The following is a 19,719-nucleotide window of genomic DNA, read 5'->3' on the forward strand; positions in this document are numbered from 1 at the left end:
TTGCCGTTCATCTCATTACTGCATTTTTCCCTGGAAAAAGTATTCTCCATCTCTCTTTAGGAATAAAGAAAGATTGATTATTTTTAAGATAAATATATGAATGCTGCCTCAGCAGTTTTTTTCCCTGCTTGTAGAGCTATTGTAAGGACAAGCACGTGCATTCCTGTTTAGTTGCTTGACTTGTGTAAAAGTTAATTATTCTGTTATATTTCTCTGTTGCTTCTCAATACCTTCTAATATGTCACTGTTTTCAGAATGTTTTGCGAAGGTAACTTATTCTCTTGATTACACAGGTGTACACAAGGTATAGAATTTACATGGTAACTGTGTATCTTTTCATAATCATAAGTTCAACAGCCAGATCCAAACCAGCCAAAGCCAGAAGGAGCTCAGATGTTGGCTATGCGTGGGGAACAATTAGGTGTGGTTACAAATTGGCCACCTTCTCTGGAAGCAGCTTTGCAGCGATGGGGGACCATCTCACCAAAAGCTCCTTGCTTAACCACTATGGATACTAATGGAAAACCACTGTATATTCTCACATATGGTGAGTGCTCTTCAAACTACTTGCCTTTTGTATGTTCTGTATAGTGTCTGTGTACAGTAAATGCATAAATATACAGTGAAAAAAGACCTGTAATGATGCATCTGTTCAGTTTCTGAGTAGGGTAAGAGAGTTCTGAAGCTGTTGGTGTCTGAGTATGGGTAGCTGAGATGTTATAGCATGATTTATTTCACAGTGAGGAAAAGAGCCGAGTAGATACACCCATGGAATAACAGATTACAAATTAAAACCACCTTTTAAACAGAAATTCATCCTGGGGCAGATTTTCCTGAAGATTAATGTCTAAATCCATTGCCCTTGGATATCGCCCAGGCTTTGTTCTGCAAAATCAGAACCTGGTGTAGAAAATTCATCAGCTTCCTGAAGAAGTTAAAATAGGATTTTTTCCATGTTCTACTGACACTGTAGTAAGTGTGATTTGAATTATTCCTCCTGATACGTAGTTGTGCAGCTAGCAAATGTACCCCCTTGATATAAATTTGCCAGGATATATTTCAGTGTGATCTCTGGTATGTTGTAGTTCAGTGTTTACTGCCTGACAATCTATTGCAACCAAGAAAGGCCAAATAAAAATAAACATAAGGATGTCTCTGACAAGTAAGTCCCATATTGCTTCTAATTTTGCGATATTCAGGGGACATTTGGGAGACGTTCAAAGGAATTATTATGAATAACTGTCAGACTTTGAAAGCAAGTTGGAACATTTCCATAGTCTATTGATATGGATATAAAAAAATATTTTGCTTTTTTTATTTCTACCTTCTCAGGGACCTTGAGTTCTGTGCAGAGAATGTTGTTACATGCTGTGATATAGAGGTCTGTCTGTTTTGTTCAGTGCTGAACATTCCTTTTGATTCAGGAGTCAGACTCAGTGAAGGTCCCTGTCCAAAAAGATGTCTGCTGCAAGTTTGGCACTGAAAATAAAGGCTTTTAAAGCATAACAGAACCTTTGCAACTGAGGGTCATGCATGAAACATTTTCCCTTCAGGTGCCTTAGAGTTAAGGAGTTACTTAATTTAGGGGGCAAACATATGATTCACCATTGATGAACGTTTTTCTTCCTTAAGGACATTTTCTTGGAACTTGGGAAGAATTTTAAAGTTCACAATTACATGTTTGCAGAAGAGAAATTCATGTCATCTACTGAATGCCCTAAATAAATTGGACAGGAAAGGAAATTAAGATGTTACTGAGAATCAGACCATTTTTCTGAATTTGGGATTCTGTCCAGAGAGTCTGAGCATATGTCCTGCTTTGCCTGAGGCTGTAGGCTGAGCAAATCAACCTGAGGAACTCATCTGCTTAGCTCACAGAGCCACCTCTAGCCATCTCTGTCTTTAGATAGCTCTTTCCTCTTCTAAATTGTCTAAATCCTGAGACAAATGGCACTAAAATTCATATTTTCACGCCTTTCATTTGGCAGCACTCTGAGATATGGTTTTACTGTTGCCTTTCAGTAGTTTTCTGAGGTCAGAATAAAATTAGTTCTTTTTTTTTCCTTCTTTTTATAGATAAAAGAAATTACAAACCAAAACATTTCATAGGTTTACTGAATTCTCTGCTAGCTGCACTTCAAGCTGACATCCTTTTTCACTGGAAATGTCCATTCACTCTGCCACAGCAGTTTTCTTAAATGACAGGTGCTTTTGAAATGTCCTTAACATTACAGCCACCTGCCATTTTATTGGTGGCTTTATGTATGATTTTGCTGTCACTAGTCCTCCTTCTACGTTTGTGGTATTTTCTAGTGATTGCAGGCATGGCATTTTTTAAAGTTGAGCATTAAGAGACATTAAGCCTTGAACTCAGCAAAGCCACTCCTACTCATGAATTTTTATCCCTCTACATAGTTCCACTGACCCCAGTAGTAATAAACTTTTGACAGATGAGCTTAATCACAATCCTACCACATGGTTTTAGTGTGACACTGAATTTCCTCATGTGCATGCTATGATCAGGTGACTAAAACTTTAAAATATCAACATTGAGGACATTTAGTAGCCTCTGATTTTGTATGTCACAGTTATATTTAGGTTTTTTGCCAATCTAAAGAAATACCATTACCAGGAATTTTCATATGTTTGACAAGTATTCAAGAGTTTTAAGAATAATTCTAATTTCCCAGAGTTTTGGTCTTTGACATGTTGTCAACATGGTCTCTATGCACCTTCTCTTGAATATTTTACCTCTGTTTACTGTTTCTGCTTCAGTCTCTTCTCACATCTCTTGTCTTTATGGAAATCGTCTTCCTTTATCCTCCAACTTTTCAGTTAAGAGAAGGCTTTTGATCCCTACTTTTTTCATACTCAGCATCTTCTCTAGTTTCTTGTCTGCATGGATGAATTGCAGCTTTGCCTGCTTATTCCAGACTTCTTTCCGTCTTTTCAAGATGGATTCCAGGAGTGTCTCTGTAGCTGTCAGCTAGATCATAGCCCATCTGAGCAGGAGTTCTAATTCCCTTAACACCAACATTTTAATCTCTTCTTTAGTGTATTGTTGCAGACAGTACTACCTTCCCACCCATCTCTTGGGTTGTAACTACAGTATCATACACAACACCAACATTATTTATTTTACAGTAATTCTGTGTCCAAGCCTCACAGGTTATTTTAAGAGCAAGTCTTTTCAAATGTAGGCCTTTTGTCACATGTACATGGTGAAATCTCATCCCATCTGCCACTTTGGTCTTAGTTCTTAACATAAGACTCTCTCTGGCCCTGAAAAATATTGCATCTATCCAAGATGCTTTCCTGTTTGCCCTTGGTGGCCTTGTATTCTGAAAAGGAGCTCTCTGAGAGTCCACAAAATTCTCCTTCTCCAAAACCTTCCTCACAACTCCTTTGCTGTCCTGTCCAGATACATCTGTGAGTGGTCAGACCAATGGCCAAGCTGTGATATGCCATGGCAGACAGTGATAGATTGGTGTTGTAAGACCACCTGGTGTGATTTTCTGGAATGAATTTCTCTACCTAATGGTAGCTGGTGTGGATATGTGTTAGTGTGACTTTAAATGGTGAGTGCTTTAGATTGTGAAGTGCTGCTGGGCCATAAGGGAAACTAGTTTAAAGAACTTACTCTTTCAGCTGTTGCTTAAAATCAGCTCTGCCTTCTCATTTCTCTACAAGAATTCATCTAATTTGTAATACCTTATATCTCCTATGTCTTTTTCAGAATGTGTTTTGAGCTCCTTGTCTTCATAGCAAGTCAGGACTGGTTTTGTTCATGTGTCTGAGGTTAGTGGAGATAGGAAAAATGTATAACTGCACTTGTAGACTTGATCTTTATTTTCAAGAAAGTGTTTGATGCGTTTTACCTCAGTTCTTGAAGTTCTTCTCAGTGCCCCAGTTGTAATCTTTATTTAATGTACTCAAAACTCTTAAATTCTTTCTAGTGAATGAAACACTATGAATATTACTTATTTCTCAAATATTTTGTTCCTCTGGGAACTTGTTTAAGTGGAGAACATCTTAGTTAAGTTATTCTCAATCCCTTTATAAATCAAATCACTGAATATGCATAAATTGAAATGTCTGAGATATGGGAAGGAAATATGTCTTTATCAGGTTTTGTGTGAGTCTGAACTCTGACTAGAAACCTAATACATGCTTTGAAGAGAAGGAAGACAATTTCTGACTCAGACAAAGTTAATCAGAGTAGTCAGGCATCTGGTTTTGGTATTAATAATGAAGTGCTTAGTGATTTCTTAGAGGACAAACGTGAATAAAGGACAATTAGATCCTATATAGTTCTTACGCTATCACAGTCACTTTCTTACTTAAAATGGTTATTCTAAAAAGAATCAGAAAGGCTGGGGAAAAAGTAAAAAGCTGAAAGTAATTTAGGAGTGAGCAAGTTTGGAGCTTTCTTATTGTAACCATTATTAAAAACAACAAAATGAATGCCAGTTAACTTTGATTTGAAGAATCTCATTTCCTTTATCTAACACTTTCCGTAATCAGATTCTTCTAAGAAACGTTTCCTGTAGCTCCAGCGTAGTGTTTCTTTCCCACGTCAGAGGCCCACTGGAGACAGCAAGACTAGCAAAAAAGAGCAGAGAAAACTCTCTGGACAGAGGATCATTCTTCCTTTTTCCGTTTGGATTCTGTGGAGAAAGAAATGCTTGGGAAATGGCTCTTTTTTTTTTCTCAAATGAATTGCCAATTTAAAAAATAACCTTAATGCAACTGTAAACATGTTGAGGCCAAAGTAATTCTGCCTCAGCAGGGGTGATGTCGCTTATACTGGAGATATCCTGGCACGCCTGAAAGTTAACAACAGGTCAAAAATAGGCAGCGCCAAGCAGTGCTGCACCTGCACCCCTCCCCATCCTTTCTGCGAGAATCTCCTAGGCCAGGAATTTCACAATTAACAGAAGGAGAGGGACGGATTTGAGACTCTTGTGATCAAGTAGCTACATAGCCAGACTGTCCTTATCTCTGAAATGACTCAGTGCACAGAGGTATGGATAGTCATGGTTTAAATCTCTAGATAGATATCAGTCTTATGATTGTTTAATACTTTAAACCCTTATTTCTTTAATAAAAAGGTAGAAAATTACTGCATTATATGATTCAGACTGCAGTATCCAGCACTGTTATAGCAAGGTTACCTCTATTCTGAGGATGTCTGGAATCTTTTATTCTCTGCAACAGAACATTGTTGTTCTTTTTATTTGGATTATTTTATCACAAAATACAACAACTTCATTTGCTCCTCAGGATGAATCTAAAGAGTTTATAAAAAAAGGGTGAACAGAGCAGTAGAGCTGGGACTATTCCGTTGCAAAGCAGAAAAAGAGCCCTACCTGCATATCGTTAGGAAGTTTGCCATTCACACCAGATTTAATAAATACTGTTGTTTCTATTTAATGTAAGGAATGTTGTACTGTGATATTGAGAAAATGAATATTTGACAAAATTATTTGCAGTTAAACTTTGGCAGTCTCGCAGTTGCTGAGCACGGTGATTGGTAAGCGACCACTGGTTTGGTTTTGTTGAATTAGTGCTGTGTGGTTCTGAAAGCTGTCCTGAAGATGATAAAGAAATTTGTTATGGTTTGTTTTCTCTCTGAGTTTTCTCCTTTATACAGCTTTTCTGTTAAAACCTTCTTTACATTCAACACAGACATTTAGTACTTTTAAAGATTTGCAAAGGAAGAGGAAGGGGATTTACTTCAGTGTCATGTGGAAATAATCTAATTTTTGTTAACAGGTCCCTTTTTGTGTGGTTTTTAACACCTTGTGGTTTCCTTTACCCTCGTGTTGCTTAACCAGATGGGACTGGGTATTAACTAACTATGCTTGCTAAATTTTAGTTGGTTGAAGATACTGCCCTCTGAATAGACTGTTAAAAAAAGAATAAGATTGAATACAAGCAAAATGCAAGATATATCTTTGCTGGTGTAGAGTTACTACTGCTCAACTAAAGGGAAATTCCAGTGGCAAGAGAAAATGGACTTGCCCCACATGGGTGTTAACAGTGTTTGTCACAGCTGCCAGAAAGCGAGATACTGGTTTCCATCCTGTTTTACAGAGCATATCTGCATATGTGAGGTCTGACAGATATGGCTCAGATTCAGAGGCATAATGGTACTTGCTGTTACTCACTGGGCAGTGGAAACACACACTTAGTTTGCAAGTGTGTGAAGAACCTTAAAGCCCTTCCTGCATAAGCATGCTGCTAGGACAAGAGAGTCTGGCAGCAGCACTGGGCAAGTGACAGACATGGCTAAGGGAGATGCAATCATCTTTAGAAGAAGATTTGTTTCAGTAAATGCTTAAGCAATAATAATTTAGGCAATGATAGATGCAGAGAAAAGCTTAATTTCTTACCATCTTGTGGAGTTACACGAGATCTTAGAAAGCAGCACCACAATTAGCAGCTCCATGGGAGGTAGGAACAATGTTATAAATTGTAGCAGCAACAAGGTGTGTGTTAAATGCCTGTTGTCGGGGTTTGTTCCACATACACCTACCATTCTGCTTTGTTTGGGAAATAGTTTTGTGACCTAAAAACTGAGGGGTAATTCAAGTTCTTAAATGTGTAGTGCCCTGTGTTACCCATGATGTGTGTGTGACTGGCAGCCCTTGCACAGAGTCTGCAGAGCCTGGACCCCTTCTGGAGGGTACCCTTGTGCCTTAAATACCACTGAACACCTCTGTAGATGACATACCAGTTCTTCATTTTTAAATGCAAGAGACTTAATGTTGGGCTACTGACATCAGAGCCTGCAAGTTACAAATCCTGTCCCAGTGCAGCAGGTAGGAGTGTTGTTTGAAAGGACCCCACTGCAGTGGGGATGTGGGCAGGAATGTGAAGAGGAGGAGGGCTCATAGGGTCTGGTGTTTATGGCAGGGAAGCATCAGTGCTGCTCAAGTCTCCTGCTCAAGCAGCACATGCTGTGTCAGCTGCAGAAGGGGCCCAGGATAGCTCCCTGCTGCAGAGGCACGGCTGGAAGAAAGGAGCTCCAGCACTAGCTGGAACATGGGCAGGTCCACTCACTACCAAAGCTATTGCTTAAATTTCCCTCATCTGCCCCCCTGTCTTCAGGCCAACTCATTAGAAGATTAATGGCAGTGTGTTTATCTGAGGAGAGCTGGTGCTTCACTGAACTCTGTCTGAGGACAGTGGGATGTATCCCCAGTGGCTGCAAACAGCCAGCTTTCTGCTGGAGCCCATGTAATGAAGACGGTTTATCCTGCACGAGGATCGGCCCGGCGGTGCTAAGCCCTGTCTCAGAGCCTTGGATGAAGCACAGCTTCATCCTTGCCAGGCCTCCCCCTCCCGCAGCACAGATGTGGCACTGCATGGAGGTCACGGCAAGGTCACAGCATCAGGATTTGTGGGAGAAGTTTTAGCAATCGGCTTTTTCCCAGCGACGTCTAAGCTCTCAAGTTTGCAAAGGAAGAATTACTCTGAGTTGCAACCTAGGCAGAACCAAGGAAGGAAACACTTCAAAGATTTCCGTCTTTATAACATCCTCTGTTCCTGAGGGCTTTTATCCTGCAGGCGTTGAGCCCTTTGTGTTTCTCAGTGATGTTGGAGGAGGCAAACAGCCAAAGTGGCAGAATAAACCCATGGTTCAGTCCACCCCTGGTCAGAAACTAGTGTCCCATCCAGCAGCCACTGATCTGGCCCTGATCATCCATACATTCCTGGCTCCAGCTTCTCGATTACTGCTCCTTTTGTGGCCCTTTTTTAATTTACTTTTTTGGAACACAGTCATATACCCTGCAGGAAAACTTACAGGCTTCCTGTTGAACACAATTCAGTTCAAGATCTGCCTGGACTTTGCTCTGCCTGCTCGTGAGGATGCCTGGGGGTCTTTGCCCGCCCCCAGCAGCCCCTGCCCACCCTGGAGCAGAGTTGGCAGCAGCTGGGGGCAGGCAGAGCCCGCAAGGGTTGGAGTGACATTATAGAGCTTGTAAGGCCCTTCTATTCCAGCTCCTTTCCAGCTGAAGGCAAACTTGCAGCTTCACTCCAGTTTTCCAGTGCATGGCCAGTTACCCCAACTACTTAACAAAAGGTTGGTATCACAACAGGAAATAGGGAATGAAAGGGCTGTGGTGACAAAAAATTCAAGTCTTTTCTGACCACTAGAAAATATTATGGGCCTTTTTTGTACATTTCGAAGTGTATACAAGCAGAAAGGTGAGGAATTAGGAAGGCAGCCTTGTATGCTCTATGTTTCAGAAGCTGAAATAAAATTTTGATAATAAAAGAGCATCATGACAAAATGTGTGTAAAGATTTGATTATTTAGCACTTTACTAGAAAGTACTCCTTTTAATTTTCTCGGTTTTTGAGAGAACTTAATTTCTGCATTTAGCCAGATCTCCTAGGTGGAGATGATTGTACTGGTACCTGTGTACTTCTGAAAGAATGTGCCTAAATGCTGTAATATGAATAGTTCTTAGATTTTAAAGAAAATATTGTAAGATGGCACATTTGATAGCTAAAAAATTAGTGTATGTCAGAAATGCAAATGTAAGACTTGTAACAGATTTAATCTCTATAGTTCAGACAGAACTTTTCACAGCAGCTCCTTATGTGTCTTGAAAAAGGAATTAAAAATTCAATGTTCATTTCAAGCTTGAAAGTGTTTTGTGTAAAGATGGTTCTTTTTTGCAATTCAGAACTTTTGCCAGGCTTTTGATTTCCATTCTCCAATTTCCTGTATCATTACTAATTGCTCTTTTAAGTTTGTTGCCACTGAAACTTTAATGTTGGAAAACTTTAAGAAAAAGAATATTTGCTTTCTTAAAGCATCCTTGTTTTTATCCTACTCACTTGTAAAGTTCAAGTGTTAACTGTAGCAGCAGGGATGCTTTCAAAGGCCTTCTTTCCATCAAATGCAGGTAGTTCTGCCACAGCACCATGAGGGTTAGTCCTGCAGACATATGCCTGTATCTGTGCTGAGTTTCCAGTGGAACAGAATCGAGAGTTGTGTTTCTTTCTGAGCATCAATACAGTTCAACATGCAAATACTGGAGTAATTTTGAATAAATTAAAAACTTTGCAAAGGATAGTTTGATGATACAATATTACTGTTTTCGTAAGAAATAATTGCATTTAGTACTTTCTCAATAAAAAGCAGCAGAGACCCTTCCAATTTTCCTTAAGTGGAAAAAAAGAAAATCTGGCCTTCTCATCATACTTTATATTTACATCAGATTTGCACTTAAAAATAATTCAGTAGTATTGCATTTTATAACCAGGATGTGGAGGAACTTATTATAGCAACTGCTTGGCTTAGTTATAAATAGGAATGGTGCATGTTTGGGAGCCTGAACTGCTGAACTCCATAGGTAATCTGTTGTCAGAACCTATTATCGTTTCAGTTATTGGTGGCCATGAATTAAAGATTTGTTACTGTCAGACTGAATACTGCTTGAAGACAGTACCTTGGGGCCAGCCAAGCACAAGGGCTGTTAAAGTTGGTATTGTTCAAATGAAAGTAACAAGGTCTCTAAACAAAGAGCATCTGAAAGAGTGAGGGTGCCAATTGCTTGAAGGATTAATGAAAGGCGTGTGATGTGGGCATATTGATGAGATAATTTTTTTTTTATAGTATATTGGGATGAGGACTTGATAAGGATCAACTAAGCATGGTGCTGGAAAGATAAAGTAAGGGAGAAGAGAGACAGTAAGGAAGGATACCAGGGGCAAGTGAAATGAAACTGAGAGAAGGGAGGGTAACGAAGCAGGTGAGAAGAAAAAGCCAAGTTAAATGAATTAAAAGTGAAACAGCCATATGGATGTGCTAAGGTTCAGAGGGTCCCTGCTGCTTCAGTGTGCCCCTTTGGATGTGGGGTGTTTTCTGTTTGTTGGGGTTTTCTTTACTTTGTCTCTGCTTCTTGGGATGCCTTTCCTTTTTCCTTTGGTGGTATGAAAAATGTCGTTGGGAAACCTGAGTATCACCCTCAGAGGTCAGTCTGCACTGAAACGTGACTTGTCCAAATTGCTACAGCTGAGGTATCAGGGTGATGTCTGGACTTGATGATTTTCCAGACCCTTCTAGCAGTTAGATTTTGGAGTCAAGATCCAATTTTCTCCAAAGTAAGAAACTTCTGCCACAAAGAAAACTAATCTCCCTTTTTTTTTGAGTCTTACTGTCTTGAAAAAAGAAGCTGATAGAAAACTTCTTATAAGTAGTGGTGTCATATTTAGTTGGAAATCTAATATAAATGTTCCTACTATGTTTTTTCCATTTCTCAGGTGTTCTTTCTTGTTTACAATCTTGTAAAACATTAGAATTTTTAAATTAATTTCAAAAATTTTATGTTAATAGGCAAACTTTGGACCAGAAGTATGAAGGTTGCTTACAATATACTACACAAGTTAGGCACAAAACAAGAACCAATGGTACGACCTGGAGACAGGGTGAGTATCTCAAAGATTTTTAGTTGCTAATAGTTCAGACCCAGTGTTGACAAAGAGAAAATGAGGTATTTGGGGTGCTCAGAGGAAATTAGTGAAGTGAAATATTGGGGAGGGGTGGAAACTGAAATCTGCTGTTTACTCAGAAGTCTGATCATTCAGACAGATGTTTTGAACTGCATAATAAATAACCTGAGCTGGTACTCCCTGAATAGTAACTTGAAGTTGTGGCAACATCAACAGTAAACATTCCCATGGAAAGTGATTTTTGGACACAGCACAACAGTCTGTTTAGCAAAATCTTGCTTATGGAGCCTGGAGGTGTCATGTGGATAAAAAACTTACTTACTAATGACTTTGTATTTTTTGAGATGGTAAAAACAAGAGAAACATTGTGGAGGACAAAGTCAAGTAAAGTAAGCACATTTTGGCAGCCAGTTAAATAAATGAATGATGCAGACTGGTAACACAGAGAATATTTCCACTCCTAGTTCCTGATGCTGCTACTGCTAGAGGCTAAATCTAAGTGAATGGATACAGCCCACAAAGAGCAAAAGTTGCAAAGGTAGCACTTTAAGATGTTAAATGAAGACAAGAACATCCTATGGTTTTGCTAACAATGTACTTACAAGCCTACCCCTTTGTCTGCCAAGACTGGCTGAGCCTGCTGCCCTTTTTCTCTTCCAGAGTGTGTATAGAAAATTCCACAGGTCCCATTCCAGTTTGGATTTAAGCTGTGGAGTGGATATTCCAGAACAAATTTGTCAGAAATGCAAATTTTAGTCTCCTGTCCTAGTGCTTAGGGTTGTGAGTGTGGGATTAAGTCTTTCCCCCAGGGTCTGATAGCAGTTCTCAGACTCTTGGTTCACTTGATCCTCTTGTGCCACACATGAGAAACACACGTGTCTGAGAGCTTCAAAAATGAAAGAATGCAGTAACACTTTCCAGAAGGAAGAAGGAAAAAGAAAAAAAATGAAACATGACAGTCCTTCCTGTGTTTCTTTTTGAAATAAATCGTAAAGAAAATAACTAAATGATCTCTAGATCCTTAATCTAAATTGCTTCCTACAATGGCATTCAGCCAGGACTAGGATCTGAAGAATCTCTTTTACTTGACTTACAATTCTGTCTCTAAGCAACAGCAGAAGCAGCAAGTTGTTCTGGTGTACACATCAAAACAGTCCACCCAGAAAGCTCCAAAAGGACTAAAGTTCACACATGGGCAATGTGCATCTCTCCTTATCTGTGGTGTGCTGCCTGCCTGTCTTTGTAGTCATTTACAGTAGCGGTCACTGGCATCTCCTAACATTAAGAAAGGATCTGTGGATAATTCAGGCTGAAGGCTGGAAATTTAGCTAGTGCAGGACATGTAAAGAACAAATTGCTGGTCTGCTAAGATAAGTCCACCTAGATTAGAGTGAAACAAATGTTTACAGCTGAGTGCTGAAAGCATATGTTTTGTGTTGTAAAAACATCTTGCCTAGCATCCCTGTGTAACAGGAACGTGATCATATGAAGCAACTTCACATTGAAGATGAGGTGTTACTGCACTTCTGATGCTCTACGCTGTGGTTATTCTGGCTCTTATGCCCCTGTTGTAATAACATAAAAGCTTTCTGAGCTTTTTGAAGGTGACTTTTTATTCTGACATAAGATATTTTGTGCGACAACAGTTAAAGACAGTTTTTACATACTAAATTAAACAGGGCATATATTTCTGGTCTTTTCTAAATGAGAATGTAATTTTTTCCTTATGTTAATATTAAATAAAATATTTTATTTTTTCTCTTTAAAAATCTCTTCTATCAATACAATCTCTATTTTTCATGATTACCATTACCTCACCTCTTATGTTCTTTGTCTGAGCCAAAAAATAAATGAATGTGCCCGCATTTCATTCCCTGCTTCTGGTATTATACATGGCAAACTGCATTTGCCTTCTATAGTAACTTCAGAAATTTAACCTTTCATCACCCCAGACAGCTGCCTGGAAATTAAGCTTGCCCTCTGAAATATCTACTAGATAACCAGATTCTCATCTCTTAATATACACTGTATGATTTGTTTTCTTTCAAGCTTAGCACTTTTTGCTTTTATGCACATTATTTATTTATTTGGTACAAGTCTGTTAGTGATTAATGTTTTTTGGAGAGGAAGTTAGTGCCTCTTTCCCACTGGACTTCAGTGAGATTTTTTTTCACCTCTGTCAGCTCCTTTGCAAAGATTCCCATCCAAACCTTCACTGCTTTTAAGTAAGCAGAGACCAATGCAAAACCCACAACCTTCAAAGTATCTTTTGGGTTTTTCAGATGTTTACTGGGCTCAGCAAACGGGATTTGCACCTGGCAAAATCCTTGTATTTCCATTTCTCTTGAGGCTGTTTATGGTTTGTGCCTGTATAATGCATACAGTGAGTTCTGCACTGCCATATCCAGCACTTGGACTGTTTAAAGTGCAAGTGTGCAGACAAGGTAGCCATGTATTTGCTCTGACTGTAAACCTTGATGAAATTAGAATATTAAGCTTACAAACCAGATATTTCAGACTGACTTGGACAAGGTTGGTTAGTCTTCTTCTAGTTTGAAGAAATCCAGTTAACGTATAGAAGGTGACTATCTTAACTAAATTCTGGAAACACTTATAATCTCCAGTAACTGAACCTTGAAGTGTATATGAAAACATCATGATTTTACTTCAACAAAACTCGTATGGATGTCAAAGCAGTCAAAACTCAAGAGCTATTACATAGTTTCAGGAAATTTCAAGATGCTGTAATAATACACTCAGGTCCTGTGTGTGGGTCCAAAGGAATTAGGTTTGAAATCATTCACCATGCCTTTTGCATGCCACTTCAGTTGACCGTGCAGGATAGTTACCAGCTGTGTTACAGCTGTTTAAGACAAGAGCTGAAAACATCCATCGGACTGAATCAAAACAAAACTGTAGACAGGATCCAACCACTGAGGTCATTCACCAGCAAGTGAGAGCACTAGTATTCCCTGCCCTTGCAAGGAGAGCTGTGGTCTCTGTAAGTTGCTGAATCCTCAGCAAGACCGTGCATCCTCACCTCTCCTTCCCCTTTGCCTGTGCAGGATCTCAGACATTGTCTGCACTGCCTGCAGGACTAAACTGCACAGTTCAGTATGCTGGGGGAAGGAGGGCACCTAGTGAGCATAGTGGTGATTTGCTGTGATTGGTTTTGGCATTCTTTTATCTAAATAATTCCCCAACCCTAGCCCTGAAACTGTGAAGTTCAACAGATCCACACCTAGGTTGGGGTGCGTCATGGATATGACGTTTGCTTCTAGGTATCAGTTATTTGTGTGCACACAGTACACAGAAACTTCTACACCTGGACAGCAGTCCAGTCCTAAAATGAAACTGTTGCCTGAGGCAAAGCATAGTGAAACAAAGCAATGTGTTAATGATTGACCTCATGACATAGTAAGTCTGCGTAATCTTAACTGATCACACCTCCACTTCAGTTTCAGTAACTTCAAGCAAATTGTTATAATAGAATCTAAAATTCTATTAAATCCATTTACTTGGTTATATAATACTGATAAAGCAATCAATTAATTGAGAACCAGATGAAGGCTGTTGTCAACATGGGAAACAAGACAGCATGAAAATATTTAGCTACATTGTAAGTGAAAATGTTCATAAAAGGAATATTTGTCAGAATAAATTCCTTCTGATTCCTCATTTGTCTGTCATTAGGCATTTGACTAGTTATCTTAGAAGTGCTTCAATAATCATCTCTATCCAAAAGGAATCATAGAAGCTTCAATTATTTTTATTTTACACCTAGGATAAAATATTTTTAATCTACATCTCTCTCTTTCAGGTAACGCTCGTGTTTCCTAACAATGATCCTGCTGCTTTCATGGTGGCATTTTATGGCTGCCTGCTCGCTGAAGTTGTCCCCGTCCCTATTGAAGTGCCACTTACAAGAAAGGTAGGGAACTGAATTTCTTCTCTATACTGCATTTTGAAACTTACGTTAGAATAAATCACAACTGAACATAGCTTTTGAGTACATTTTTGTGGTTAACTAACTCTGAATCTGAGGATACAAAGATAGTGCTGTGTGGTGAATTATATATAGTTCCTTCTTTTCTGTGATGGAAAATCTGAAGATGTGCTTGTAGTTTCAGCAAATGCAGGCAAGGAAAAGGAGAGGAAAATTTTCCAAGACTGCAGCTCTGCCAGTCCTAGATGGATTATCTTTGTAGCCTTTCAAAACATTCTAGTGTTGGCCACTGACAAAGAACCATTGGCAACAACTGCTGATTTTCCACCTGTCCCTGCAACCCAAGCTATGTTATAATGCCACTAGTGCTGTGTGTGCTACTTCAAAGCAGTTACAGAAATGCCTTCTCCTGTGTCTCTGTGTGCATATGTGTCCCAAAGCTTCTGTCACTACGGTCCTCTCTGCCAAGGGTGGCACTTGGACAAATTAGGTTCAGGAATTCTTGCCATAGAACGTGCATTCATAGAGAAAACTGACCACTGCTAATCAAAAGCCTTCCACGTCCAGTGATGGTTCAGAAATTCAACCATGTATCCTAGGGAAGTGTTAGTAGAGCAGTTCCAGCCAGAGTGTCTGGGGGCATTGAGAGGAGTGGGGTGGGTGGTGTAGGTGAACCACAGCTGGGACGCTTACACTGATGCTGCTGAACTTGCATTTTTTTCTGAGGATATATGCCTAGAAGGTTGTAAATACAACAAAACATATTTATTCATTACAAGGTTTTTTTGTCATATCCCCTTAATTTGCCATGGCTGGCTGCTCCCACATATCCCCTTGTATAATCATTTTTTTATTAGCTAGCACTAATAATCTTTATTTCAATTACTTGATCTGGACTTGTCCACACAAAGAGTGTTCCTTAATCTTTACAAGCTTTCTTTTTTGAAACTAAATTCTTTCGGAAAATGTTGACTGAAAACATAAATTGTTTCCAAGGAAAGGGCTGGGGAAATGTATTGGTTTGCTCATATTTTCAGTTTTTCAACTGTCAAGGCTTTCTTTGAGATGCTCCAGTGTTACAGCACCCTAAAGCAGAAGCTCAAATCTTTGTTTCATGGATAGGTACCCTACCTTTCAAATGAAAACCATGAAACCAAGATTTTAAACCCTCACACAGTCTTTTCAGTTTGCACATCTCATGTAGCAAATTAACAGCTCAAAATATCTGGGGATTCCTTCCTAACTGAACATACTGAAACCTTCCTCACATCTGAGAAGCTGAGTTGATCTCATCATTTCTCCATTACGATCACACATGCCCTGGCCAACATCTGTGCTGGGCTCCTGCCACAGTGAAACCAGAAGCTGGCAAGGAGAGAAGGGATGGGAGCTGGAGGAAGGGGTGGTTTAATGACCAGGTGAAGGAGGAGAGAGAGAGATGGAGTGAGTGAGTGAGTGAGTGAGTGAGTGAGTGAGTGAGTGAATGAGTGAGTGAGTGAGTGAATGAGTGAGTGAGTGATTGAGTGAGTGAGTGATTGAGTGAGTGAGTGAGTGAGTGAGTGAGTGAGTGAGTGAATGAGTGAGTGAGTGAGTGAATGAGTGAGTGAGTGATTGAGTGAGTGAGTGATTGAGTGAGTGAGTGAGTGAGTGAGTGAGTGAGTGAGTGAGTGAGTGAGTGAGTGAGTGAATGAGTGAGTGAGTGAATGAGTGGATCAGACAACAAAAGGTCATGATCCAGCTGAGCAGACATGAGGGTGATTGAGCAGAAGGAAGGACACTGGGAACTGAGGGAAAGAGGAGACAATAAGTGCCCCGGCTTAAACTGGCTAAGACTGGAGGAAAGATGCAGGTGAGCTAGAAAGGCAGTGTAAGAGGGGAGGATGGAACCTCAACCACCATGCCTGCTTTGGGGTAAAATTTGTAAAATGTTGTATTTGAGGGCACTGAGAGGTAGACATGACTACAGAACAAGGATGCTGAATTTAGTAAAAATACAGCGCATTTACATTGGGCTGCCATCACACTTTCACATCCAAGTACAGTACCTTAAGATAGTTTGAGGCAGTTGCATAACACTGTGCATTATTTCAATATAAACCAGAGATTCTATATGTGTCAAAAAATAAGGCAAGCAGAATATGTACGTTTTAAGATCTTATAGAGTGCTCAAACGGGTAAATCTGTTTTCATTCTTTGATTAAAAAAGAAGCAACATGGCTTTGAAGGTTGAAAAATCTAATGTCTTTCCCTGTTATGGTTTTCTGAGGTTTAATGACATTTTAGAGTACATGGATAGGTGTAAATTTGATTTATTTTGGAACCTCTGATACCACATCCATCTATTAAACTATAAAATCCAGCTGTCCAAGTAAATACTCTGTGTCAAATGAATAACTTACCCTAATTTGGCTGAACCTCTTGGGTGTTTGGGTTTTTTTTGAATATGTGTGTATAAATGGATATATAAATATACACTTAAACATGCATGTATATATATTTATACAAAAGAATATATACAGACTCAGACTGTTTATCTTTTGCCATAATGTTTAAATATCAAACTAATAAAACAATAACAGAGATGTCAGTTAAAAAAGCAACATGATCTATAATCTATAAATAAAACTATGCAATCTCACAGCATATACTATTACAAATATTTTTGCATTTGTTTATATGTAAGGACAACTGGAGTGGAAACAATGAGATGAAAATCATGTTCTGAGTAGTCCCAGAAGGAATACCTCTGCTTGGTCAAATTGCAGTGGATTGCTTCTGGCATCCGTGGGAAGATGTCATTCGTGTCATCACACAATGGCCTAGACTGTTCTTTTATGCTTTCCCATTATTTATCCTCTCTTCTACACGCTTCAGTACATTCTGGCATCTTTTGGGTTGCTTTTTGGAAGACAGAAATGTGAACTAACACATTTATATTATGAGCTTACAAAATACAGGATGAGCTATTTTAGGGAGTTATATTAGGAGCACATTTTTAACATTAAAATTTGTATGAGCAGCTTTAATACTGTTCTGCATTTTCATAAGAAGAGTTTTTCACAGCTCTGTGCAAAATTTTGTCCTGGCATTTTAAAACTGAGCAATAGTGTTTGTAGCCAGATATTTTGGCTTACAGATTACTCTGCAGGCATCTGTATCCATATGGAAGCAAAGGCTTTTGCTTTACCTGCACATAGATTTTGTATGCATTCCCCTTTCTTCATAGCATGACTGTTATTTTTGTAAGACTTTAACAGGATTTTTTTCTGGTTTATTGTTATGTGAAAGTCTATGTCTCCTTGCTCTTTCCTTCTGTATCCCACCTTTGTGTTGACAGAATACCTAGAATACCCCCAGGACTTCAGGAGACCTGTCTGACCTAGCACCTGGCATGGATTGCCAGAATACCCAGCAACCATGCAGCATTCTTCAGTTTTTTTCCCAGAATGCTTCCTGGTGTTCAGCAAAGACCTGGAAATTGTCATTCATGCAGCATGGTTTTGGCTCTTTAAATTTGCGACATCAGATCTAAAATTAAAAACTGAAATACCAGGCTTTTTTCAAATACATCGAAACTAACTCTTTATTCTAGAAGCATCAGTCAGGAGTTCCATGGTCATTGTAGTGATCAAACAAGCAGCATGTTTTATTTCTCCTCCTTTCCTTACATTAATAGCATTGAAATGCCTTTATCATCAACACTCCCCATAATTGTTATATCTAATCCTCATCCATTGGCTTATGGGCTCTGTTCTTTCAGAGTAGTGTCCCTCTCTCCAAATTTGCTTATGTTTCCCAAACGTTAGCAAATAATGTGTCCTATACAACAGCTCTTCCTTCAGAACCTCCGCTTTTGTTAATCTTGTCTGAAGCTGGAGTATTTGTTTCATTGTATGTGTGATATGATGTGACATGCAAATTGTATGTCATAGAACGGGCCATCAAAATGGAAGACATGGGAGTTTCAACATATCGAATTCTAGTTCAAACAGTGATTTACTATGTCCCTTAGGAAAAGATTTAAAAATACAGTTTTGATTTCTCCTTCTTTAGATTTTTTAGGTCAATGTTTTTTTCCATTTGATGGGCGCCATGCAAATTGTTTTTATTCTGCTCTGGTACAGTCAGGGGAGTTAATCAGTTTTAATGTGAAAATAACATTTTTGTCCTCCAAGCACATTCATAGTTATACTCAGTCCCATGCTGTGAACATATGAACAAAGCAATCCCACATAGATCTTTATGGTCTCCTTATCTTAGGCAGAATTTGTGACAGAGTGAGACATGAAAGCATGTAAAATTAAATTTCTCACTCAAAATGCTCTTTCCTAGCATCTTAGATTTAATGCTGTGTGTGCTTAGCAGGCATTTCTGTGCTCCTCCAGTCGCTGACTCTGACAGTGTGGTTGGAAGAATGTGCCTGTGTATTGTCATAAGAAATCTGGAGATACCCACTCCAGGACACTTCAGTTTTTTTAAAGGATGCTTCATACAGGGTAAAAACTGTTTTTCAGGAGCTCTTTTTATTAAATCCTGAAAGATTATTAAAGCTTTTAACAGTAGCCAGAGAGGTCTATCTCTTTCAAAGCAGTGAAATTGTCCCAGTCATGTCTTCCTTTGAAGGAAGAATTCTATTCCAATGGAAATACACCTTGACATCTTTCCTAGTGTTTCAGGGCCTGAGATAAAATGAGCTTTGCTTTCTCTCAGTTTTAGTCATCGTTGGGCTGCAGTGCTCCAGAAACGCTGGAGCTTAACATACTTTTGAACATCTTTTGACAATGCATCTCTTTCTCCCCTGGATTTAAAATATCCATAAAATGTTATATATTTTTCTTTCAGTGACAATCTTCCAGTCTCTCCAGAGAATGTAAGTTCCCTCAGCCCCCTATGAGCCCCTGGTGCCTGTCTATCCCACTTCATACACTTTGGCAGTGAAGCACTCATTTTACCACAGTCAATCTCAGATCCTTTAAAGTCGGTGTTTTCTTATTGTATTTTCAAGTTTAGGCAATTATAGTTTCCTAGAGGGCATATCACATTTCACACAGTGTCCTTTGCCAAAAATAACCATTGTCTTGCTTTCATTAAGACTTCTGGACATTAAGGCTGCTCATGGTTGCAGATATCACGTGCAAATTACAGGCAGACACCAAAGCCATTGTCCAACTAATTTCTTCATCTTAAAGCTGGTTATGAAGATTGCATCTACATTGTGTTTAACTTTGGTTAAGGTCTTTGAGATCCCTGTTTTAAAAATATAGTGTTTCCTCAATGCCTTTTCACTTTTGACTTTTGTGTCTA

The 19,719-nt window shown here is 39.1% G+C and overlaps 1 protein-coding gene across 5 annotated transcripts in view; it reads left to right on the forward strand.

Annotated features, from left to right (window-relative positions):
• Positions 1 to 19,719, forward strand: part of DIP2C (disco interacting protein 2 homolog C) — a 309,433-nt gene that overhangs the window by 206,495 nt on the left and 83,219 nt on the right. For all 5 annotated transcript variants that reach the window (XM_032685205.1, XM_032685183.1, XM_032685196.1 and 2 more), the window contains 3 exons: positions 350 to 547; positions 10,354 to 10,445; positions 14,290 to 14,400. In XM_032685205.1, coding sequence (XP_032541096.1) covers positions 350 to 547; positions 10,354 to 10,445; positions 14,290 to 14,400 — 401 coding nt within the window. The remainder of the gene's footprint in view (positions 1 to 349; positions 548 to 10,353; positions 10,446 to 14,289; positions 14,401 to 19,719) is intronic.

The sequence above is a fragment of the Chiroxiphia lanceolata genome, chromosome 1 (assembly GCF_009829145.1).
Source record: "Chiroxiphia lanceolata isolate bChiLan1 chromosome 1, bChiLan1.pri, whole genome shotgun sequence".
NCBI lineage: Eukaryota > Metazoa > Chordata > Aves > Passeriformes > Pipridae > Chiroxiphia > Chiroxiphia lanceolata.